This window comes from Schistocerca serialis, chromosome 2 (genome assembly GCF_023864345.2).
Source record: "Schistocerca serialis cubense isolate TAMUIC-IGC-003099 chromosome 2, iqSchSeri2.2, whole genome shotgun sequence".
Lineage (NCBI taxonomy): Eukaryota > Metazoa > Arthropoda > Insecta > Orthoptera > Acrididae > Schistocerca > Schistocerca serialis.
This window is the reverse complement of record NC_064639.1, coordinates 417854992-417878025: the sequence shown is the minus strand read 5'-3', so window position 1 is coordinate 417878025 and position 23034 is coordinate 417854992. Positions and strand designations below refer to the sequence as shown.

Below are 23034 nucleotides of genomic sequence, written 5' to 3'. Positions count from 1 at the left end.
GCAATTAGCGCAGTGTGAATCACGCTCCGTCCAGACATACATACAGTTTCTAACTTTAATAGCATGCTTATAGAGTTAATGCTAGAGGTGAATTTATACCTCTTAATGAGCAGGTAATGGAAGCGTTTTAAATTTCGTCATTAAGTAACTGAAACATTGAAATTCACATTTTTGTTGGCTTGGAAGCCGTTAGGTAGACAATCTGCCTCTGGATAAGTGCATCTTGCAGCGTAAACCGACGTAGCCCTTTAGTAACACAGATTCTTCAGTATTCACAAACACTCCGTTTATATCACAGTGATAGAAAGTCTGAATAACTCATTAACGAAGTAACATCATTCTTCGGTTCTTTCACACTGCAGCTAGTGTACTTTACTGCAAAACTGTCTGGCATATTAAAATTGTACCCTTGCTCTGAAGAACACTTAACTTAAAAGATATCCATTAAAAGCATGTAATCTTCCTGTCTGTGTATTATGACTATCTTTCGAAGACATAGAGCGCTGTGTTACTTGACACGTTCAAAACTGATTGCCATTAAAATTTTGTGTGTTCACAGGGGTCATTTACTGAAAAAACGAATACAGATTATGTGACAGGTATTCCTCGCCAGTGTCTCTGCGCTATTGCCATCGTTCTGCCAGCTTCCGTAAATGCTTAGCAAATCATTCTTTTGGGGCATTCTGTCCCCACTGACGAATATCTGTACGAAGTTCGTCATTGGTGTTAAACTTCTTACCCTGCATGTCCTCTTCAACTACGTCTAATACGGCACTGTCGCTAGTAACCAGGTACGGCGAATATGGTTGATGTGGCAGTGCAATAAACCCTAGTTTCTGCATGGTGGCAAGTTCTCGCGGCTGACTTGTGGCCGATCACTGTCGTGTCGGAGCAGAGCACCAAGGCCCCATTTTCCGAGGCGGCGTTTTTGAATGCGCAAGCGGCGTTGGTGCAGTGAACTGCAGTATCGATCCACGCTGTGGGTTATATTGGGAGGGAGTCAATCCACCAGCAGTATCCCTTACTGACCAGACCACAGTCGCCATTGGTTTCTATACTAATAGCCCCGGCTGCGACTTCCTGGGACAAGGACTCCAAGTAAGTTTCTACCCCATACACTGACGTTTATTTTCTGGAACCTCAGGGAAGAACCATGGCTCATCAACAGTGACTAGACGCTCACAGAACTCCGCTGGATCTGCTCTGTACTATTCTACATCCATTCCTACACAGATACTCCGCAAATCACCGTACGGGGTGTGCGGAAGTTACTCTGTACAACTACGTGTCGTTTCCTTTCCTGTTCCGCTCGCAAATAGAGTGAGGCAAAAAGACTGTTGGTGTGCCTCCGCATGAGCACTAATTTCTCGTATCTTGTCATCGTGGTCCTTACCCGCAATGTATGTTGGCGGCAGTAGAATCGTTCGGCAGGTAGCTTCAAGTGCCAGTTCTCTAAATTTACTCAATAATGTTCCTCGAAAGCAACGTCGCCTTCCCTGCAAGGATTCCCAGCTGAATTACCCAAGCATCTCCGTAAGACTTACGTGTTGTTCGAGACTACCAGTAACAAACCTAGCAGCACGCCTCTGAATTGCTTCGATGTCTTGCTTTAATCCGACCTGGTACGAATCCCAAACACTCAAGCAATACTGAAGAACAGGTTGCACCGGCGTCCTACATGCGGTATCCTTTACAGGCGAACGACACTTTCCTAAAATTCTCCCAATAAACCGAAGTCGACCATTCACATTCCCTGTTACAGTTCTCACATGCCAGATTCCCCTTTGCAACGTTATGCCCAGATATTTAGAAGATTGAGTATGTCAAGCAGGGTACTAGTAATACTGTTTCCGAACATTACAGGTTTGATCTTCCTACTCATCCGCAATTTTTTCATATTTAGGGCTAGCTGCCATTCGTGACACCGAATGGAAATTTTGTCTAAGTCGTCTTGCATGTTCCTACAGTCACTCAACTTCGGCATCTTACCGTACACCACGGCGTCATCAGCAAACAACTGCAGATTGCTGTCCACCGTGTCAGCCAAATCATTTATATACTTAGAGAACAATCGCGGTTTTATCACGCTTCTCTTTTGCATCAACCGTCAGCGTATCTCCGCACGCTTCTCTTTCTGCGCAGTGGCGAGGGATGGGGCACACATTGTGCACACACCTTCATCTGCCTCATGGATGATTGTGCGTGGGGTTCGCTGTAATGAACTTAGGTCATCAAACATGATTAGTCTGTGCTCCATCATCAAGTCATTGACGCACTGTGCATTGTTTAGTTCGCATGAAGCTGCTGGACGCCCAGCACTTTCGCTTTTTTCAGCACACTCCCTTAAGCCTACGAATTCTGATACCCAACGAAACAGGATCTGCTTACTTGGCGCTGTTTCCCCACATATGGCTACTAACCTCTTGTGGATGTCTGAAGCAGTCACTCCACCGTTGACCATGCCTATCTGTTTCCATGTTGTCTTATCGATGTTCACCAGTAAGTGCTGTTGCAGCTACACCATCTGGTGGTGGTGAACATTACTAAGTCCATCTTATGGCTTACATCGATACCCATTTTAAACAGCTACTTTGCATTAGTTATAGGGGAAGTGCCAATCAGTATTGAGCGAACTAAATATTGTATAACCGAACATCGAATGTGAACATGACAGCAGCAGTACCCGCAGTACCGCTGTGAATATGCGTGACCTCGGATAGTAGGTGCAGTGGCTGACAGCGTCCAGAGTCGCTCCCACGAGCATTTGAAAGAAATGGGTGCTCACTGATTGAATTGGTGGTCTGCTACTCACTGAAAACGAGCTTGCAGTCCCCGCTGCCTGAGATGGGCAACGCCAGTACGCGACCGTGGATCTCGTACTGCGCGTCGAAGGTGATCACCGGCGTGAACATGTCCAAGTAGATGCGCGTCAGATTTCTCGGCACCCTGCAACACCAAGTGGGCTCTCAGACCGCTGGAAATACTTACTGTGCACTGATGAAACCTACTGAGAAAAAGAAAAATGTGATTTTATAAGTTATAACACACCTCTGCCCAGCATCTTAAATGGCTCAAAAGGCTCTGAGCACTATGCGACTTAACATCTGAGGTCATCAGTCCCTAGAACTTAGAACTAATTAAACCTAACTAACCTAAGGACATCACACACATCCATGGCCGAACCAGGATTGCAACCTGCGATCGTAGCGGTCGCTCGGTTCCTGACTGACGCGCCTAGAATCGCTCGGCCACAGCGGCCGGCCCTTGCCTCTTAAACAACCTCCAACAGCACTTTGTAGAGGCACTTCCATACTTAAGTTTTAATAATTATCCATTCCTAAATTTGCCAACTTTCCCATTGTGCTGTATAAATTCTGGTTTACAAATGCAATAACTCGGACTATTGGGATCTGAGATAAAAACTCATTCAGTGCGTTTCAGGGTGGATAAAACGAAAAATTGAAAAAGCTAGCCTTTTACGTTAGCAAGAAAGATCGCTGGAATTAAGTAAAATGGGCAATCGTATGAAACTGAAAAATCGTTACATTCATCACGTTAACAGCTTAGCTCTTCCAAGGAACGCACAGATGGTATAACTAGAAAAATGTTACACGTACTTGTTTTGAAAACAGTAAATGAAGCGTAAAGTCAACAACAATAAGGCAAGTGGGTAACTATGAGAGAAGTACATTAGTGGCATGGAACCGAGAAGCTGAAGCAAGATATTCATAAAGTTAACAGCTTACGTCTTCCAAAGAACCCAGATATAGTTTAACAGAACTAGAAAATTACACGTGCTTGTCTCACAGTGAATGAGGAAGAAAGTCAACAACAACAACGCAAATGGGTAATTATGGTAGGAGTACATTACTGGCATGGAACTGAGAAGCTGAAGCTAGAAGTATGCGTGCGATATTCTTTACAGTGCAGGCTCTATGAGAAATGTGTCACAGACATCACAATGAGTGACTACACAGTACGTACAAACATTTAGTCTGTTGTTCTTTTGTTGACCTAAGTGTTCAGACCATATCGTGTAGATAAGAGTCTAGATAGATTGTGACACAGGAATGTAAGCCGGAAACGCCTCGAATCAGTGCTCCACGTCAACAACTGTTGATAACGCGCTACATGCAAACCGGATGATCTTTTTCGGCGGTACTGCACACACGGTTCGGCAAATGCGTAGCTGGTTTGTCACCTAGGGCCTCATAAAAGACAATAATATTTAAGATTTAAGAACACTAGGAACAAATGTGACTCAAACTGCGACTTCCGCTAACCTTGAACTGACGGTGTGACATGCCACGGTGTGTTACAATAGACACTTATCGAAGTTCATCAGGCGTGGACTATGCAATAAAACGTTGACAACATGATACATACTGTATTTGTTTAGACGCATCGAAAACTAATACAACAGCCATTGAACGAGAACTACAGTGTAAGGTTATTAATTCTGAAAGGAAGAATTTAACATGCATGGTGTTACAGAAAAGTTTGGACAGTCATTCAGGAGATGTAGAGGATGTCCTTTGGAAAAATTAAGGATACGAACAAGTGCCCGAGACCATCATTCACCACAGCAACACAGCATAGCATTCATAGGAGACAAGGCCTGACTACACATCAACCAGCCCCATCTTCTCCATGGTGATCGTGGCAATCAGTCGCGATCACTGAATAACAACCAACATTGCGAGACGTTCCGCCAAAGGTCGTTCAGCGAACAAGGACACGTTTGCTGCCCACTGGCCGGTGCCGGCGCATGTTATTTCTACCCTCTGTAGCCTCCTGTCCTTTATTTGTTCCGCAAGACGCTCACGACAACTGCTCCAAGTTTGTCGCAATATTTCTGGAACACCCTGCATATGTCAAGCTAAATCTGCAACTGGTAAAGAAAATATAGCTTATTATAACAGTGCAGAAATTACTGAAGAAGTAACAGGAGTAAGTGATTTCTCAGTAATGTCAGTGAGACTGTGCATACTACTTTGAGCTTTTAGACAAGATGATGAGTAATTTTCTCACACCGGAGTCATCAGCTCAGCTAGGAAATTGAAAACGTATTATAAGGAAAAGCGAGGCTCATAGTATCTCTCTCTCTCTCTCTCTCTCTCTTTCCCTCTCCCTCTCCCTCTCCCTCCCCCCCTCAAACATTCACCACTCTCTCTCTCTCTCTCTCTCTCTCTCTCTCTCTCTCTCTCTCTCCCTCCCTTTCTTCCTCTGAGTCATCAACGTGCCAACCCTCCCACTCACCCTTCCGCACCAAAATACCAATCCTTCCACGGAGCGCCAATCTCGTCCACAAACATATAGAAAACATCGCGCACGCGATCAGACATGTGTGAAAACACATAGCATTCAACATCCAAATGCGAAGGCGTAGCTAGGAACAATGAAGATTACGTTGACAATACTACCAGCACGGAGAGTCCTGTTGCTGTAGCAGAGGGATTGAAGGCTAAGCGATGGGTAAATGATGAAAAATGATTCCTGAGTGCAACTAAAATTTTCCCCAATTGATAATCTGATCAAATTTACCATCAGCTAAAATTATGTGTACTGCCGGCACTGTAACAGTTTGATCGAATGCAGAAGAAGTGGAGAAGTTTTGTTAGGCTTGATCCACTAGAGCACCAGTATTACAAATGATAAAGGACTTGAGCAGACAACTATCAAAATAAAAAATACTAATGTGTGGTGAAATCATACAGTCTTGGCATATCAAAATATTTCGGATAAATGGCAGCATCGGTCGTAAATATTGAAATCCCTTGTTTTACACATCGATTTATGTCACTGCGTGACCATCTCCAGCGCTAAAGTACATAGGAACCATCAGAATGAGGATCTAAACAAAAATGTGGCCCTATTTATACAGAAACAGAAAAGTATATAAAAATATGCAGATTCTCGTACATACCAGATTATCGATCCTTGTAGGTCCATATCGTAATAGCACAACATTTTCTGCGAGGTGTAACATGTACTCTGATGACTACTTCCAACAGATATCTTCACTTTTACTGCAAACAATTTTTAAATTTATAGAAGAGCCCATCTTTTAACCTTAGCAGTTGCTTAACCAACGTAGCTTACACAGCCAACTAGCTAGGCTCATTATTGCAAAAACAAGCGTTATAATGCGCTCTACATTCGAAAACGTACAACAAGCAGACATTAAATACAGCCAGCCCCTTCCGCCGGAGTTTCGAGTCCTCCATTGGGCATGGGTGAGTGTGATGTTCTTAGCTTAAGTTAGTTTAAGTAGTGTGTAAGTCCTGGGAGCGATGCCATAAGCAGTTTGGTCCCTTAGGAATTCACACACATTTGAACATTAAATACAGCAAATATCATTAACAGGAAAACCAAAGCTTACATAAAAATAAACTTTAAAACCACATGACGATTTTTTACAGTCAGAAGTAATAGCAAAACTTGAAAAACCTAGTACAGGCATAATGAGAAATTCAACAAATTGTGCCCCCTCACGTAACGTATAAGATATTTTTTTTTAATTTTTTATGTAGGAATATGCCTAGCGTAAAACGACATAGTGATTTCGTAAAAACTAATACAGAAAAATTTACATCAGAAAACATCATTTTTACATATCCAAAAACATCGACGAAATGTTAAAACAATGACCGTTTACGCCGGCCGCGGTGGTCTAGCGGTTCTAGGCGCGCAGTCCGGAACCGCGCGACTGCTACGGTCGCAGGTTCGAATCCGGCCTCGGGCATGGCTGTGTGTGATGTCCTTAGGTTAGTTAGGTTTAATTAGTTCTAAGTTCTAGGGGACTGATGACCACAGATGTTAAGTCCCATAGTGCTCAGAGCCATTTGAGCCAATGACCGTTTACAATAGGACGTTACACCCTTTCTTATTAAACTCGAAGGCTTGACCAACCTAATCACTGACATTATCAGCGTAAATTCTTCAAAGGCATTTACAAAAAATAATAAAAAGACAGTAACAAAAATACAGTAATCCTCCATATGATAGCTGGACCTATAATAATGCTATTTTTCATACGAGCAACTGATGTTAAATTCCAATAAGGACAAAGTGAGCGATTGCGGTAGATTCAATGAATGAACAGGCAAATGCCAAATATGCACTGCGAATAGCGCTCAAAGATAAAACTAATATCCCCCGTTTGCTGTGAGGAAACCTGTTTAATGTCTCGTAGCAAAAAGTTACCGAAGAAGAGGCTTGCCTAAATGCGTACCAAGTTTATGCTCAAATCGTGAATCGGCGTTTTGCACTGTGTAAGAGCGTCATACCGACTAATCTTCTATGGTCATCCTGCTCACCTCGCTCCCACCCTGAAATACCTTGGCCTCACCCTCGAATGTCACCTCACCTGGACTCCCCATTTCCTTACGATCCAACACTAAGCCCACACTAGATGGCCTCCTGAAACTTGTGCCTGGCTGGACAGGGGGACTGCATCCTTCGACACTCGTTCAAATCCTTAATCCATCCCACCCTTTGTTATACCAGCGTCGCCTGGATTTCCGCCCCACCCACATTCTATAAAGCCCACCAAATCCTCAAATGCCTTGCACTCTGCCTTGCTTTCTGTACCTGCCTCCGTCCTCCACACAGATCCCCTGTGACCTCATCCCTTTCCCACATCATCCTTTTCATCGAACACATCTTCACCCTGTACATCATTCGCAGACTTGTGCCTTTACTATTGTGTTCCAGCCTCTATCCATCTCCACACCCTCCACTGCCTTTAAGAATGTACCTTCCAGTGCCTAACCCTCCCAGAAGATGAGCTCTGCCTTGATATCTACCCCACTTACCAATTCTAACCCCACCATCCCCCACCCCCCAGGCTCCCTCTCCCATTCTTTTACCTTCGTTGTGCTGTTTTATCCACCCTCCTATGCCCCCTCCAGTGCACCCCTTCTGCATCACTGTGCTCCCTCCCGACTTGCCTTCCCTTCCTCTCTCCCACCCCACCCATCTTCTGCCACTTTGTGCACCCCCAACGCCCTTTCATCCCACTCTCTCGTATTCCACCTCCCCACTGCCCCCTCCTCCCCCTCTTTTCCCTTCTTTCAGGCCTCCCCTCCCTTGGCAGGTCCTTCCTGACAATTTTTACCCTTCATTGTGTGTGCTCTGTCTCGTGCAGTGGCTTTAAAGTGTCATCGTTCTGGTGTGTTTTAGTACTGTGGCCAACTTTTAACTTCTGCTTGTGACTTAAGAGTATTTTACTTGTTATGCTCAGCTGCCAATTGTGTTTTTTATCTTTATGTGGCCTTTTTTAGCTGTCCCACAATGAATGTTTCTGCCTAAATGTATTTTTTAATCCACATTGGCTTCCCTTACGTCCTCCTTTCTTTCACCTTTTATATGTATAATTTGATCTTTTTATTAAATTTATTATCACTCGGCTGAGGAGCAGGTGAGTCTGCCTGTGCCAGCTCTTCCCTGCCCATGTGGGACAGGGCAATCAAATCACAATAAAGAAGAAAGTAAAAAAGCTTATCTTCTCCCAAAGAAACTTCCAGCGTCTCCCCATCACAGATGACGTGCTTCACACCTATATTTATCCTTTCTTGCAACTTTTCCTCTCCCTCTTCCTTTCCCTAGGGCTCCCTCTCCTGTCCCGCCCCACTGTGCTGTTTCCTTCCTCCTACCTGCCTGGTATCTCTCTCACCTCTCCTTTCCCTGTCCTTGCGCTCCTTCCTGGCTTGCTCCCTCCCCACCCTCTCTGCCTCCCGCCCCTTCATGTGCTACTGGCTCCCCCCTTCCTCCCCTTCCTGCCACCTCCTCCTCTGATAACACACCCATTCTTTCTATCCTCTGTCCCTCCTCTCTGGCCTCCCCTCCCTTGGAAGTTCGTTCCAATTTTAATCCAGTTACTCTCTGTCGTGTTTTGCTGCTCGCCATGTATGTCGTATATGTGCAATGTGTGTTCAGTCTTGTTGTCCTATACATGAACGCCGTTTGTAATTGTGCTATTCATGCTGGCAGTGTTTATGTGCTATGTCTTCCTCAAGTGGCATATTAATTATATGTGGATTTTCTGTAAATGTGCCTCATCAAACTACCCCATTTTTTATATATTTAACTCCTATTTTTTACCCCTCTCATGTGTAAACTTCATCTATCATCCCCATATTTTATGTTTGTACCGTTCTCCTGTGATATTTTATATAGTATCTTGGCTGAAGATAGCGAATTGCGCCGCTGCCAGCCCACCCCTGCCCACTTGGGACAGCAGTATGCACTAACAATAGAAAAAAAAACTAATATTCCGTCTCCTTTCTGGCCCAGTGGACGGCCTTGCTGCCATGCGCTAGGCAGCTCCCATGGTGCTCCCAAAAATGGGCACTTTTCGTAGCTGCCTGCTCCTTAAGAAACAAGCAATTCCCAGTTTTAAAATTGCAAAAAATCTCCATCTCCTCAAGAAGATCGAGATAGCTGCCATTTTCTCCCACGTGCAACAATTTAAGCTGCGATGTCAAGTCAGAACGAGCATGGCCCATATCCGTCAAATGTGCTGCAAAGCTGGATCTATCATCAATATCCCTTCTAACCAGCGCAACATGTTCACAATAACTTAATCCGAGTTTTCTCCCTGTTTGCCTCACATAAATAGCATTATAATCAACACACTGTAATCTGTAAACCCCTGACTATTGCAAAAATTGAATTTATATATATGACTAATTAAAATTTATTGAGCCTATCTTCAGTTGAAAATGAGATGCCCACACCAAATTTTTAGAAAATAGCAGCAATTCTAGTACTAAAAATTCCATAATAAGGTAAAATAACAAATTTTGTTCTGTCCATTACTATTTGTAGCTGGCAGACATTTCAACTCATTGGTCTTTCTCTTTTTTGTTATAAATATTTCTTACATAATCATCAGGGCAGTTATTCTAGGCATATTCTCTACTTCCATATACATTAATGAAGATTAAATCTGACTAATGCCACAGTTTCCACAAGCTGTCATAGTGGCTTCATACAAGTTAGACTTCCCATGCCCCATCTATATTTGCCAGGGCCTTTTCAGAACATGATTGTAGATGCAGTGAAAAGTTGAGTAATCGATGGATAGAATCTGATCATGCAGAGGCTTAGAAGTAATAGGTATGCGAGTAGAAGAGGGCATATACAGACCTGCACTCCTTGATTACGAACTGGCTGAGGCCGTGTATGCTGACGTTGGAGAGCTTCTGGCTGAACTGGTTGTTGCCGCTGCCCTCCGTGTTCTCCAGCAGTGGGATGAACAGCGGCTCCATTGGCGGCAGGTTCATCTCCGGGATCCCTGCGGAAACGCGTGTTCACGGCTTCCTTACATTTACCCCACAACAACACATCAGGCGGGTGACATTCTGAAATATGACCTCGTTCGCGGCCAGGAAGAAACCCACAGATTGCGGAAAGAAAAGAAGAGGACAATTTATAAGCAGAGACCACTATCACTTCGAATTTAATATCGATCTTTAACATTATAAACTGTTTTTGCATCTCTTTTTCGAGCGTGACTTTCGACTTACTTTTCACGTGATGTGTCTTGGCATAAAAGTTTGATTGTTTCTCTTCCTAGGAGGAAACACGAATAGACTGCTTCATACATGGCCGCCCCCGCCATGAAGGATTAATAATAATTGAAGAAGTGCATGAGTTATTTTATATTTTTCAACAGTTCAGCCAACCTCACAGTATGTTCTTGCGCGAATGGGGTAAGGAAGAGGGTAAACATAGTGGAATCGGGAGACAAAGATAGTGTACCAGTAATCAGTCAGAGTCTTCCTTTCCGACAGCGGAAAGGATCACTGCAGTAGTAAAGGCAAGGAGAAAGAAGAAAAATGCACCAGCTGTCGTTGCTGACCTTCAAACATAACTAGATTATCGACATGCCATGCGGCAAAAACCAGTGTAACGCAGCACAACCCTTGAACTGACCTATAACTACACAACAAACAAATACGTAAATTTTTCTCGAGATTCCAACACCGTCATGTGGTTAAATACTCACGGGCTTCGCCACTAGTGGTTTGTGAGTGTCGTGTGGCTGCTGCCATCCGTATATGGTAGTGCTACCGCCATTTACGTCAAAGGTATCGACTCCAGCGCCATGTAAGTGATTGTTTTCGTTGCACGCCCATCAAGCACACTTCTTCAGCCTTCCTATAGACGGGTTCGAAACTGTCTTTAGCTGCAAGCTGCTGCTTTACTGATTGTCTTGTCAGATATTCGTATATCGATCACTTCTTTGCCAATTTAATGATTGTCTTGTCGTTAATTTTTTGGGAACGCTGCCGAGAATATTCCTACGCAGTTTAACGTCATCAGGGCTTTTTTAATTTTTTTTAAGGGGGAGATGGACAACGTTGTTGCGCTTCGTGATGCGAAGCCCGTTATAGCCAAACTTTTTATGCAGTGCTTTGAAGACACCACCTTGGATACTCTCCTGCAAAGTCTCGTAGCTTTCCTCGTCACGTCGACGACGCATTCGTTTTCTTAATTCACGTACTAGAAAAGCTGAGAGAGTCCTTAGACCGCATCAACGACATACATGAGCACATCAAGTTTACAATGGAGGTAGAGGCGGACGGTACCTTGCAGTTCCTTGACGTTCTTGTATGCTTCAAACAAATTGGATGTCTCAGACACAGTGTGAACGGGACGACCGCACGCACGCTATCAGCTACCACCATCCAGTACAAAAAACAGTATAGTCTGAGAACGTAGGTGTGTCAAGCGGAAGCCATTTCATAAGCTGAAAACCTGGTACAAGAATTTGGCCACTTACAGGAAACATTCAAGGAAAACCGCTAAGGTAACCGACAAATTTCGTAGCCTATTTCTCCGAAGGCAGAAAACTGTCGAGGAGGACACGAAGAGCCTTGCAATTTTGCCATTCTGTGGCTCAGTGCGAGATAAGATTGGTCGGCCCTTAAAGAATAATCAAATAGATTCAATCTTACGGTTTCCAGCAAACATTGGACAACTGTCGAGGTTTGTGAAAGATAGCACAGCTCCCAAAACGCCCGGGGCTTACTAAATACTGTATGGTTGTGAAAAATTTTATGTCGGAAGAACTGCGAACTGTTGATTAGCGCCGAATAGAAAACGAGTCGGTTCCAGCCTCCAGTATTCCAAGAAATCTGCGTTAGCAGATCATGATCATTAATGCGGAATCAAATTTTATTTTACGAGACATCTACCATTAAACGCAGAAATCGTTTCTGGAAGAGCGTACTAAAAGAAGCGATCGAGAAAAGAATGTCTCAACAGCCTAGGTAAAGACTGTGTCTTACAACTAATCCCATCTTTGGATCCGGCCATCAAACGGCTGAAGAGAACACCGTACTTGCACAGAACTGAGCACCAGTGATGGAACAGCTGGCAGGGCGTCTGTAAAGGACGGCAGCAGTAACCACACATCCTCCTTCACAAACAATGCCTGGACCGAAAATCCCCCCTACTTACAACACCTGCTACAAGTCTCACCATCTAGCCGTTTAGTCCCTTGAACCTCCCCCCCCCCCCTCTCAATCAGTCAGTCAATCAATCAAGTCGCACCTTATCTACTTCCACTAGTGAAAACTCACGTTTCCTCTCCAAAAACCTGATCGCAACGTCACCATACGCAGAGTTGATAAATCACTCCACACAAAACTCCCATCGTCTTCCATCCGTCATTGAAGACATCATCCGTTTCATAAACGTAGTCCTGCGAAACATACACTTACATTCGCCTCGCCACCCACACCGTCTTCCAGCTCATTACATATGGTACCTATTCCCAAAATCAACCCCAATTCAGTTTATTTGTGTCGAAAGACCCCGTGAAACCTAACCACGAAACACGTCCAAGAATATGACGTAAAAGGCATGCAATATGTTATCCAAAATATAGCTTCTCTCCACTCCAACAAATACACTATGTGATCAAAAGTACCTGGACCACCCACAAAAGTATACATTTTTCATATTAGGTGCATTGTGTTGCCACCTACTGCCATCTATATGAGCTACCTCAGTAGTCATTAGACATCGTGAGAGAGCAGAATGGGGCGCTCCGCGGAACTCACGAACTTCGAACGTGGTCAGGTGATTGGGTGTCACTTGTGTCATACGTCCGTACGCGAGATTTCCACACTCCTAAACATCCCTAGATCCACTGTTTCCGATGTGATGGTGAAGTGGAAACGTGAAGGGACTCTTACAGCTCAAAAGCGTACAGGCCGACCTCGTCTGCTGACTGACAGAGACCACCGACGGCTGAAGAGGGTCGTAATGTGTAATGGGCAGACATCTATCCAGACCATCACACAGGAATTCCAAACTGCATCAGGATCCACTGAAAGTACTACGACAGTTAAGCGGGAGGTGAGAAAACTTGAGTTTCAACGTCGAGCGGCTGCTCATAATCCACACATCACGCTGGTAAATGCCAAACGACGCCTCGCTTGGAGTAAGGAGCATAAACATTGGACTACTTAATAGTGGAAAAACGTTGTGTGGAGTGACGAATCACGGCACACAATGTGGTGATCCGATGGCAGGGTGTACGGCGAATGCCCTGTGAATGTCATCGGCCAGCGTATGTAGTGCCAACAGTAAAATTCGGAGGCGGTGGTGTTATGGCACGGACGTGCTTTTTATGGACGAGGCTGGGACCCCATGTTGTTTTGTGTGGTACTAAAACAGCACATAACTGCTTTCCACTGTTGAAGAGGAATTCGGAGATGGCAAGTACATCTTTGAACACGATCGAGCACCTGTTCATAATGCACAGCATGTGGCGGAGTGGTTACACGACAATAACATCCCTGTAATGGACTGGCCTGCACAGATTCTGACCTGAATGGTATAGAACACCTTTAGGAGGTTCTGGAACGCCGACTTCGTGCCAGGCCTCGCCGACCGACATCGATACCTCTCCTCAGTGCAGCACTCCGTGAAGAATGGGCTTCCATTCCCCAAGAAACCTTCCTGCACCTGATTGAACGTATGTCTGCGAGAGTGGAAGCTGTCATCAAGACTAAGGGCGGGCCAACACCATATTGAATTCCAGCGTTACTGATGGAGGGCTCCACGAACTCTGAAGTCATTTTAAGCCAGGTGTCCGGATACTTTTGATCTGATAGTGTATCCATCATACCCAAACGAAATCATGTCCACTTTTTCAACGAAACCTTCCTCCAACCTCACCATTCCATACGCATGTCTCCTTCCATTCGACATTGCACTGATAATTCCAATCTTATTGCTTATGCTGAAGAAGCCATCGTCCATCTCCAAAATATCTGTTCTGCACCCCAACCACTCCTAATTCATCCAACTGAGTATTTCATCTTCACCATCTTTCTCCCAAAACTCAAACTAACCCTTTCCACTGCCCACATCTGCTCTAACATCCCACCCAAGAAGATTTCCTATCCAACCTTTGCTACATATGTTGCTGAGTACCTTAACCTGTACTGCTGCACACCTGCCAAAAACAGTAGTGCCATTAGCTTATCAACATCATCAGTGGCCACGATATGTACATCTCTGTCTACAGACAGACATCCCTGACACATACTGCCCCCAATGCAATTGTTGCCTTCCCTAACCTCTTGAGGCCCAGTTGAAGTCCTGTGTCAAAATGGGTCCTCTTCCAAATTTCATATCATATACGTAACCCAGTTCGCCCCCCTCCTAATCACCTATCCCGACAAATTTTGGACTCTCCCAGTGCAGACTAGAATCCATGTCGTGTCCAAACGCACACCATAATGGAATGCCATAACCCCAGCCTTCACAATCCTGACAATGTTTGGCAAACTCAGATGTAATTTCCAATCAAAACCCACTCCGAACTGTCTACAAAGACCGTCCCACTCCCACTCCATATGTTCTTACCTGCTCCAGAATTCCTGTCGTGTCTACAGAGATTTCCATCATATTCGCAACCGGTACACTCACACGTCACTGACGTCTCCATCGCTGTTACTTACAAGCCAAACGACGTCGGAATGGCTCATGGTACGCACTAAACTAACCGAACTCATATCAATTTCACAAAGTTTTGCGAAGCGCCCTGTAGGCTCTCTGGAAATACTCCACTCCCACATACCCCATCCTACGTAAGACCAGACCACTTCCCGGCAACACTACTGAAGCGAACCACTTCACATACCACCTGTAAGACACTTTCACCGTCCCATAAGGTCCCACCTTTGACTTCTCGATTGATCCCTAATTGTATGAACATACAAGTCTCGCACCAAACTTCCATTATTTCCGCAGCAGTCGACGAACTCAACATGGGAGTAACAGCTGAAGTCATTACACAAACACTCGCTAAAAAGCGATACACTGCAGCTCACCCGGTCACGATACAGGAATGTCTTAGAGCCTATCACGAAACCCTTGCCATTCTTTACAATAGACCCTCAACATAGGAAAATGTCCAAATCCTCCTCTTCCTAAAACCTACACAGGGAATCTTCCAAAACCTCCTGTTCCTGAAACTGATAAACCAGCCCCAAAGGCTTCATCCTCTCGATCTGTCAGCCTCACCTTAGATTTCAGCAACACCGTTGAAACCATCCTTATGCAATGAATGCATTAGCGCCTTGAAATCCACCTACCCATCCCCAAAGCCCAATGTGGTTTTCGTCCAAACTGTTCCATCGAAGATGAACTTTTTACCTCAATCACCTTATTACTCATTAATTAAATAAACGGAAATCCACCATATTTGTCTCTGTAGCCAAATGGGAGCGCAGCTGACTGCCATGCGGAGGACCCACGTTTGATTCACGCTACTGCCAGGGAAAAATAACATGGAATCTCCTTACCATCCAACACAAAACCGACTAAAAATACTAACAGCCCCGCACCTGGAGTCTAAACCGTATCTTTATCCGCACCTAAAATCTCTGATCCACATCGTCCGCAAGTACTACAACGTTGCTTGAATGACCACCTTGCCTACACTCTACAGGGACCTTAAAGTCATGGAATCACCTGCATTCCTCCTCATTTTCTGCGTTAGCCTACCTTCTCCATCTAGTATCCTGTACCTATTCATCCACTTTCCACACCTTCTCCTCTTCTCAGAGCAACCTAAGATCCGACACATTATCATAAAACCCAGTCCCAGCACCCAATATTCCACCTGATATGCCATCAATCCAAGCGCCCGCGCCATTACATCCTATGTCAGCTTCCTGCACGTTCATGTCTTATCCATCCTTTCCCCCCGGGATTTCAATCAAGTCCCATTACCGACAATGATATCCGTCCAGAGTCACACCCGTCTTCCCAACTCTATTCTCCAACTCATATCATCCATCCACTTTCGTCTGTCCCCTTTCCTCCAGCTTGCTGACTTGTGGTCGCTATCTGCTTTTCCACAGGGCCCAATGGTCATTCTCATCATCGCACCCTCATCATAAGCACGATCATTTGCATGCATCACCGCGTACCATTACACCATAGCATCATTCACATTATATCAGTAATTGTATTTTGTGTGGTGTCACCGCAAGGCAGCACACTTGCTAGGTTGTAGGCTTCAAATCGGCCGCGGTCCGTCAGTACACATCGGACCCGCTTGTCGCCACTGTGGACGCTAGCAGACAGATCGCCGCCACTCGGCTGGTATTATGAGACAAGCTAGCGCACTGGCCAGCTCTACAGCAGACTTTAATAGGAATGGTTCAAATGGCTCTGAGCACTGTGCGACTTAACTTCTGAGGTCATCAGTCGCCTAGAACTTAGAACTAATTAAACCTTACTAACCTAAGGACATCACACACATCCATGCCCGAGGCAGGATTCGAACCTGCGACCGTAGCGGTTGCTCGGCTCCAAACTGTAGCGCCTAGAACCGCACGGCCACTCCGGCCGGCCTTTAATAGGAATGGTTCACTGGTTATAGCTTCAGAGATCTCAATTTCAGAGACGCTAGTTAGCATAACCTTCAGCTAAGTCAGTAGCTACGACCTAGCCAGGCACCACATGCAGTTTATACATTGACGATTGATCTATATGTGTGAGGAAATCAGAATTGTAAAGAAGTATTCGCTGTTCATTCTATAACTGCACTTGTAAATATCAGTGCACAAAGTCAAGGTCGATGTTCACCAGTGATGCTGGATTAAAGCTAAGCATTTAATTGTGTTCCTGTCTACTAACTTTCTAATCACCTAAGATGTTCCAGATACATCCTGTAAGTATAGTTCATTGATCCTCTCGTCAGCTTACGTGATCAACGCGTGCAATTCATGGCCACACCTCGTGACCAGACCAAGAGTCAAATTGCGTGATTCACCCATGAGGCCCATAGTTCCGCCTCATACATAACATGTTAACTGTAGTACAAAATCATACATAAAACTTTTTTTAAATGATTGACATTGTCCACCAATATGCGTTAAAGAAAACCATTTATTGGCATTCGTTTTTATGTAAAAAATAAATCTTGTGCAATGATGAATTTAAATTATCGTTTATTGCCATCTGTCTTATTTTAAACCATCTTTTCAATTAGTTTAACCTTTGGCTGAAGAGCAGTTTTATCCGCCGGGACCGATCCATTTGCAGGGAACTGCAGTGACAATAAAGAAAAGAAAAACCACTTGTCAGTTACCACTTGACAATGACCGAGGAGCACTCTTCTGAAAGCTTATGTGTATTTAACCACATAACGTGGCTGGGAGCTCTAGAAATCTTATTAATAATAATTAAGAAGTGTACAAAAGATCTGAACTTAGAGAATGTTCCAATGGCAGAAATTGCAAGACAATATCGCAGTAGACTTGAGTGATCTGAGTAGCAAAAAGTGTTTGTATAAAAACATGTAGATAAAAATGCAATGCTGTGTCATAGCTTGTTAGCGGAAAATGTTTTCAGGTGGACCACTATATTTCTCTGACACAAAAAACTACCATTTGAACTTGTGACTAAAATTGCTGTTCGTAAATAAGGTCGGAGGTTTGTTCTTTGGCGCCTGTATGATCGACATAGAACTATATCAGAAATAAATTCTACTCTGAATAAGGAAATGAAACGTTTGCGTGAGTAACAAACGTGCCAGTTCTGAGGCAGCAGATACTTGTTTTGAGCGTTAACAACACATCCACATTCCGCTGCATGCGTTTGCATCTTGGCGCACCTGACGTTTAACTAGCTGCTGTAATGTCGTCAGTGAGACAACTGCATGCCAGTTATATATAAATCGCCGTTACCATAAATTTCACATCAGTGTGGCCGAGTATGTGTGATGGCTAAAAAAATGGCTCTGAGCACTATGGGACTCAACTGCTGAGGTCATTAGTCCCCTAGAACTTAGAACTAGTTAAACCTAACTAACCTAAGGACATCACAAACATCCATGCCCGAGGCAGGATTCGAACCTGCGACCGTAGCGGTCTTGCGGTTCCAGACTGCAGCGCCTTTAACCGCACGGCCACTTCGGCCGGCAGTATGTGTGATACTTCGTTCAAATGAATCTCAATATTAAAAAAGCGTCTTGTTGTTTTGCAAAAGCCAATATTTCGCATTCATTGTTTACAGCCCATTTGGGCAGTTGAAGTGTCTTGGGTACAACACGTTGCTGATACTCTCAGTGGTTATCTTTGCGCCATGAAATTTCTAGTTCCACAACTTGTACAAACAATATCGTAATGACAGCAGTTTATCTGTGTCTCAAACAAAGCGTGGAAGAATCGTTGCCAATGCGGTTGGACGGAATGACAGAACTAAGAGAATCTCCACAATACATATTTATGTGGAGATACTCACTTTGTCAGACTTCCATCTGATAGCGACCGAGCGAGGTGGCGCAGTGGTTAGCACATAGGGAGGGAGGTCGACGGTTCAAACCCGCATCTGGACATCCTGATTTAGGTTTCCTGTGATTTCCCTAAACCAGTTCAGGCAAATGCAGGGTTGGTTCCTTTGAAAGGCACGGTCAACTTCCTTCCCCATCCTTCCCTAACCCGATGTGGCAGATGACCTCGCTGTTTGGTTCCCTCCTCCGAATCAACCAACATCTGATAGCGAAATGGACACGGCTCACCAGATTGTAGTTCCGTACTTTGGCTATCAAAAGTATAGCGAGGCCCGCGATTTAGGCGCCACTCCTTATTCGTATTTGCTTATGAATATTTTTTGTGTGGTTGTGTAGAAATGTGTTAGTTACAAATTGCAGGTGTTTACCAGCTGTGACTCACCTTTAGAAAGGCGCGGCTTGGCATCCAGTATGGAACGCACCACGCAGCCGCTGAGGTCGGCGTTGCTGCGCTCGCACAGCGAGAAGTAGTCCCCCACTGCAACAGAACAGGCGCTCTGAGCAAAACACGTTAGCGAAGCACAGCGTTGAGCGTCGTCGTTCTCCAGTCTACACTGAGGAGGAATTAAAACAAAGTTATCTGGCAGCGACACAAATACAGTACCCAGCCACCCAGTAGCTTCTTAGTCGTCATTTGGCACACGGTATAGATACGACAAATCATCGTGAAATGATGTAGTTTTACATTGGGTGATGACATCAGATGTTCACTCACAATTTGTTCGATACAGTTTACGGGAAATGCATGATAGTGATGTATTACATTATGCACGTCAAACTGTGCGTAACATAGGTTACAGTGGTTTCAAGGGAAGCAGTGGATAGTTGCAGTGCTACAGAATTAGAGAAGTAAGATAACGAAATTTCAAACAAAGCGTCAACTTGACGATGCGCGCAAGCTGCGGAATAGGCCAAAAATTTTCTAGATGAGATAAATAAACTTAGCCCAGCGTGCAATGGGAAGTTTGTTCTCAGTTCCGACCAATCAGGATTTGAAGAGGAAATGCATATCAAAGGAACTCTGGATATTAGAGGTACCAAAAGAGTAGTTTGAAGATCAACTAACATCAATGCCTTAACGCATTCCTACACAATCAGGCCGACTGTTAATCTCTATATCTAAAAGGCAATTTCCTGACTTACAGACTCGGTGATATAGGAGATGAAAGGCTTTTTGAACGTACGTCGCTATTAAGAGAATTTTGAAGTTAGAATTAAGAAAACTGGTGCCTGGTTAGTCAGAAAATAAAAAAATGTGAGCGTCAACATTTTTTGAAATTCAACCACTAAGGGGGAAAATAGTGGTTGAAAGTTTTTTTTGAAAATAAATAATTACTGTACAACTACTAAAGGACTTTTAAGGCTACATCTATGACAACTGGTGTTTGATTTCTCGGTTGGTAATAAAAAAAATACCTGTTTCAGTGTTTCTGGAAATTGAACCCCTAAAGGAGTGTGATAGAGGAGTAAAATTTTTAAGAAAATATTTCGTTACGGTAAAAATATTTTAAAACTAAATTTTTGAAAAGTAGTATTTCACTTCTCGGTTATACATAAAGATCTGTTAGGACATGAAAATTGCTATGGAAATATGCCCAAAAGAACGCAAAAGGCATGATTAACAAAAGCTTTGGACTCCACATACAAGAATCACGTTTTGGTCAGAAGCACAGTCGGAAATGTCCATGCTTAAATTACCTGAATTAGCGTGAAAAGCTCAAAATGTGCTGCAATTTGTGAAAGCTCGATGGCAGACTGTTCCACATTGGGATGCACGTCATCACCCCGTTACACCAATATCATTTTATAAGCATTCTTTAAGAGTGCATACATGGACTGAACTTCCTGCACCGTTTGTAACTCCTTAGAAGTTCGCCGTGTATCTTGATAGTGCGAACCTTTGTGACCACTGTGGCACGCCATTTTTCGTTCGGTGTTCAAAGAGCAACTTAATGGTTTGCTTTGAATATTTCTGAACGCCGACGATGTCCGCTTTGTGAAGTGTAATACATACATTCCATATAACGTTGATCTCTGCACGTGCTGAACCCGCATCTTCTGTGGCCTTTGTTACAGCGTTAAGTTAGCGCCAGCACGCCAGTCGAGAACGGCAGGGAAGAGAAGGCTATGAAGTCAGCCAATCGCATGCTGACCGACCTCCCCCTAGGACGACAACGCGACAGTGACGGCCCCTACGTGAAGACGACATGACATAAGCGCCGCGCCTGACTGATGGCAGCCCACTTCGATAGCCGCTTCAATGTTTTCCACATAGTTAGCTATCTCTATGTAGAACAGACTTGTGTTTCTCTATTCTGAAGAATGCGACACATATCAAAGTTAAGTATTGTAACTGGCTTAGTGTAACAAAACTCATTTGTCTAGCGATCCGAGTATTCAGTATTTCTAGACACAACAGTCCTCTTAATGCACATGTTGAGTCATTAGCATCTAATACACGCACCAAAAAAGTTTTGCATCACCCCGGTTCCCAGAACTCTGAAGTTAGACGTTGACTGTGGATATTGTATCACAGACACAGTCCCTTTAACTGTTCAGAGACGCCACTTAACCCACCCAAAGATGTAAAAAACCATGCCTATTAGACGGAGGGGGTACGACAGCCGATCAGTACCAGGATGGAGGTACACTGCTCGTGTTGTATGTAGTTCAACCATGCCTCGACGGTCAATACCGCGGTTCGATCGCGTCCGCATTGTTCCTTTGTGCCTGGAAGGGCTCTCAACAAGGGACGTGTCCAGGCGTCTCGGAATGAACCAAAGCGATGTTATTCGGACATGGAGGAGCTGTCGATGACATGCCTCGCTCAGACCGCCCTAGGGATATTAATTCAGTGGATGACTGCTACCTATGGATTGCAGGTCAGAGGAATCCTGACAGCAACGCCACCATGTTGAATAATGCTTTTCGTGGAGCCACAGGACGTCATGTTACAACTAAAACTATGCGCAATAGGCTGCATAATGGGCTACTTCACGCCCCCGTCCATGGCGAGGTACATCTTTGCAACAACGAAACCGTGCAGCGCGGTACAGATGGGCCTAGCAACATGGTGAATGGACCCCTCAGGATTGGCATCACGTTCTCTTCACCGATGAGTGTCGCATATGCCTTCAACCAGACAATCATCGAACACGTGTTTGGAGGCAACTCGGTCAGGCTGAAAGCCTTAGACACACAGTCCAGCGAGTGCAGCAAGGCAGAGGTACCCTAATGTTGTGGGGTGGCATTATGTGGGGCCACTGTACGCCGCTGGTGGTCATGGAAGGCGCAGTAATGGCTGTACGATACGTGAATGCCATCCTCCGACCGATAATGCAACCATATCGGCAACATACTGGCGAGGTATTCGTCTTCATGGGCGACAATTCGCGCCCCCATTGTGCACATCTTGTGAATGATTCCTTCAGTATAACGCCATCGCTCGACTAGAATGGCCAGCATGTTCTCCATACATGAAGCCTATCGAACATGCCTGAGATAGGTTGAAAAGGGTTGTTTATGGACGACGTGACACACCAACCACTCTGAGCGATCTTCATCGAATCGCCGTTGAGGAGTGGCACAATTTGGGAAACAGTGCCTCCATGAACTTGTGGATAGTATGCTACGACGAATACAGGCATGCATCAGTGCAAGAGGACGTGCTACTGGGTATTAAAGGTACCGGTGTGTACAGCAATCTGGACCACCACCTCTGAAGGTCTCACTGTATGGTGCTACAACATGCAATGTGTAGTTCTGATGAGAAATAAAAAGGGGGGAAATGTACAGGTTCCAGAACTCTCGGAACCGAGGTGACGCAAAACTTGTTTCGATGTGTGTATTTTCGTCATAATTGTCAACACATCACTTTCAAATAAGCCTTACTAAAGACTGAACTTGTGACCTCGTACTTATGGGGATCCTTGTGAGATACTGTAACAACACATTAATTTACGAGCGTAAAGATATTAAAAGTATTTACTCATGTTTTCTTTCATTCCTGTAAAGTGTTGAATTTTGTTTAATGTAACACACTTTCTGTATAGATCTCTGTTACCTCTGATAATGGCAACACCATCCGTTTTCTTTCTCACTCTGCGAAATTCCTTTGGTTGCTTTCTGACGAAATATCAACTACGGCAACTGTTGTTGTAGATACAATGCAATGGTTGCTTCGTTTATCGTTGCCGTCACTC

General features: G+C 44.4%; 1 protein-coding gene across 1 annotated transcript in view; it reads right to left on the bottom strand.

The window, feature by feature from the left end:
- LOC126457268 (protein takeout-like) overlaps window positions 1-23034 on the bottom strand; it is a 119327-nt gene that overhangs the window by 21633 nt on the left and 74660 nt on the right. The window contains exons 3-5 of the mRNA XM_050093432.1: window positions 19215-19310; window positions 10153-10300; window positions 2813-2946 (exon numbers count right to left, since the gene is read on the bottom strand). Coding sequence (XP_049949389.1) covers window positions 2813-2946; window positions 10153-10300; window positions 19215-19310 — 378 coding nt within the window. The remainder of the gene's footprint in view (window positions 1-2812; window positions 2947-10152; window positions 10301-19214; window positions 19311-23034) is intronic.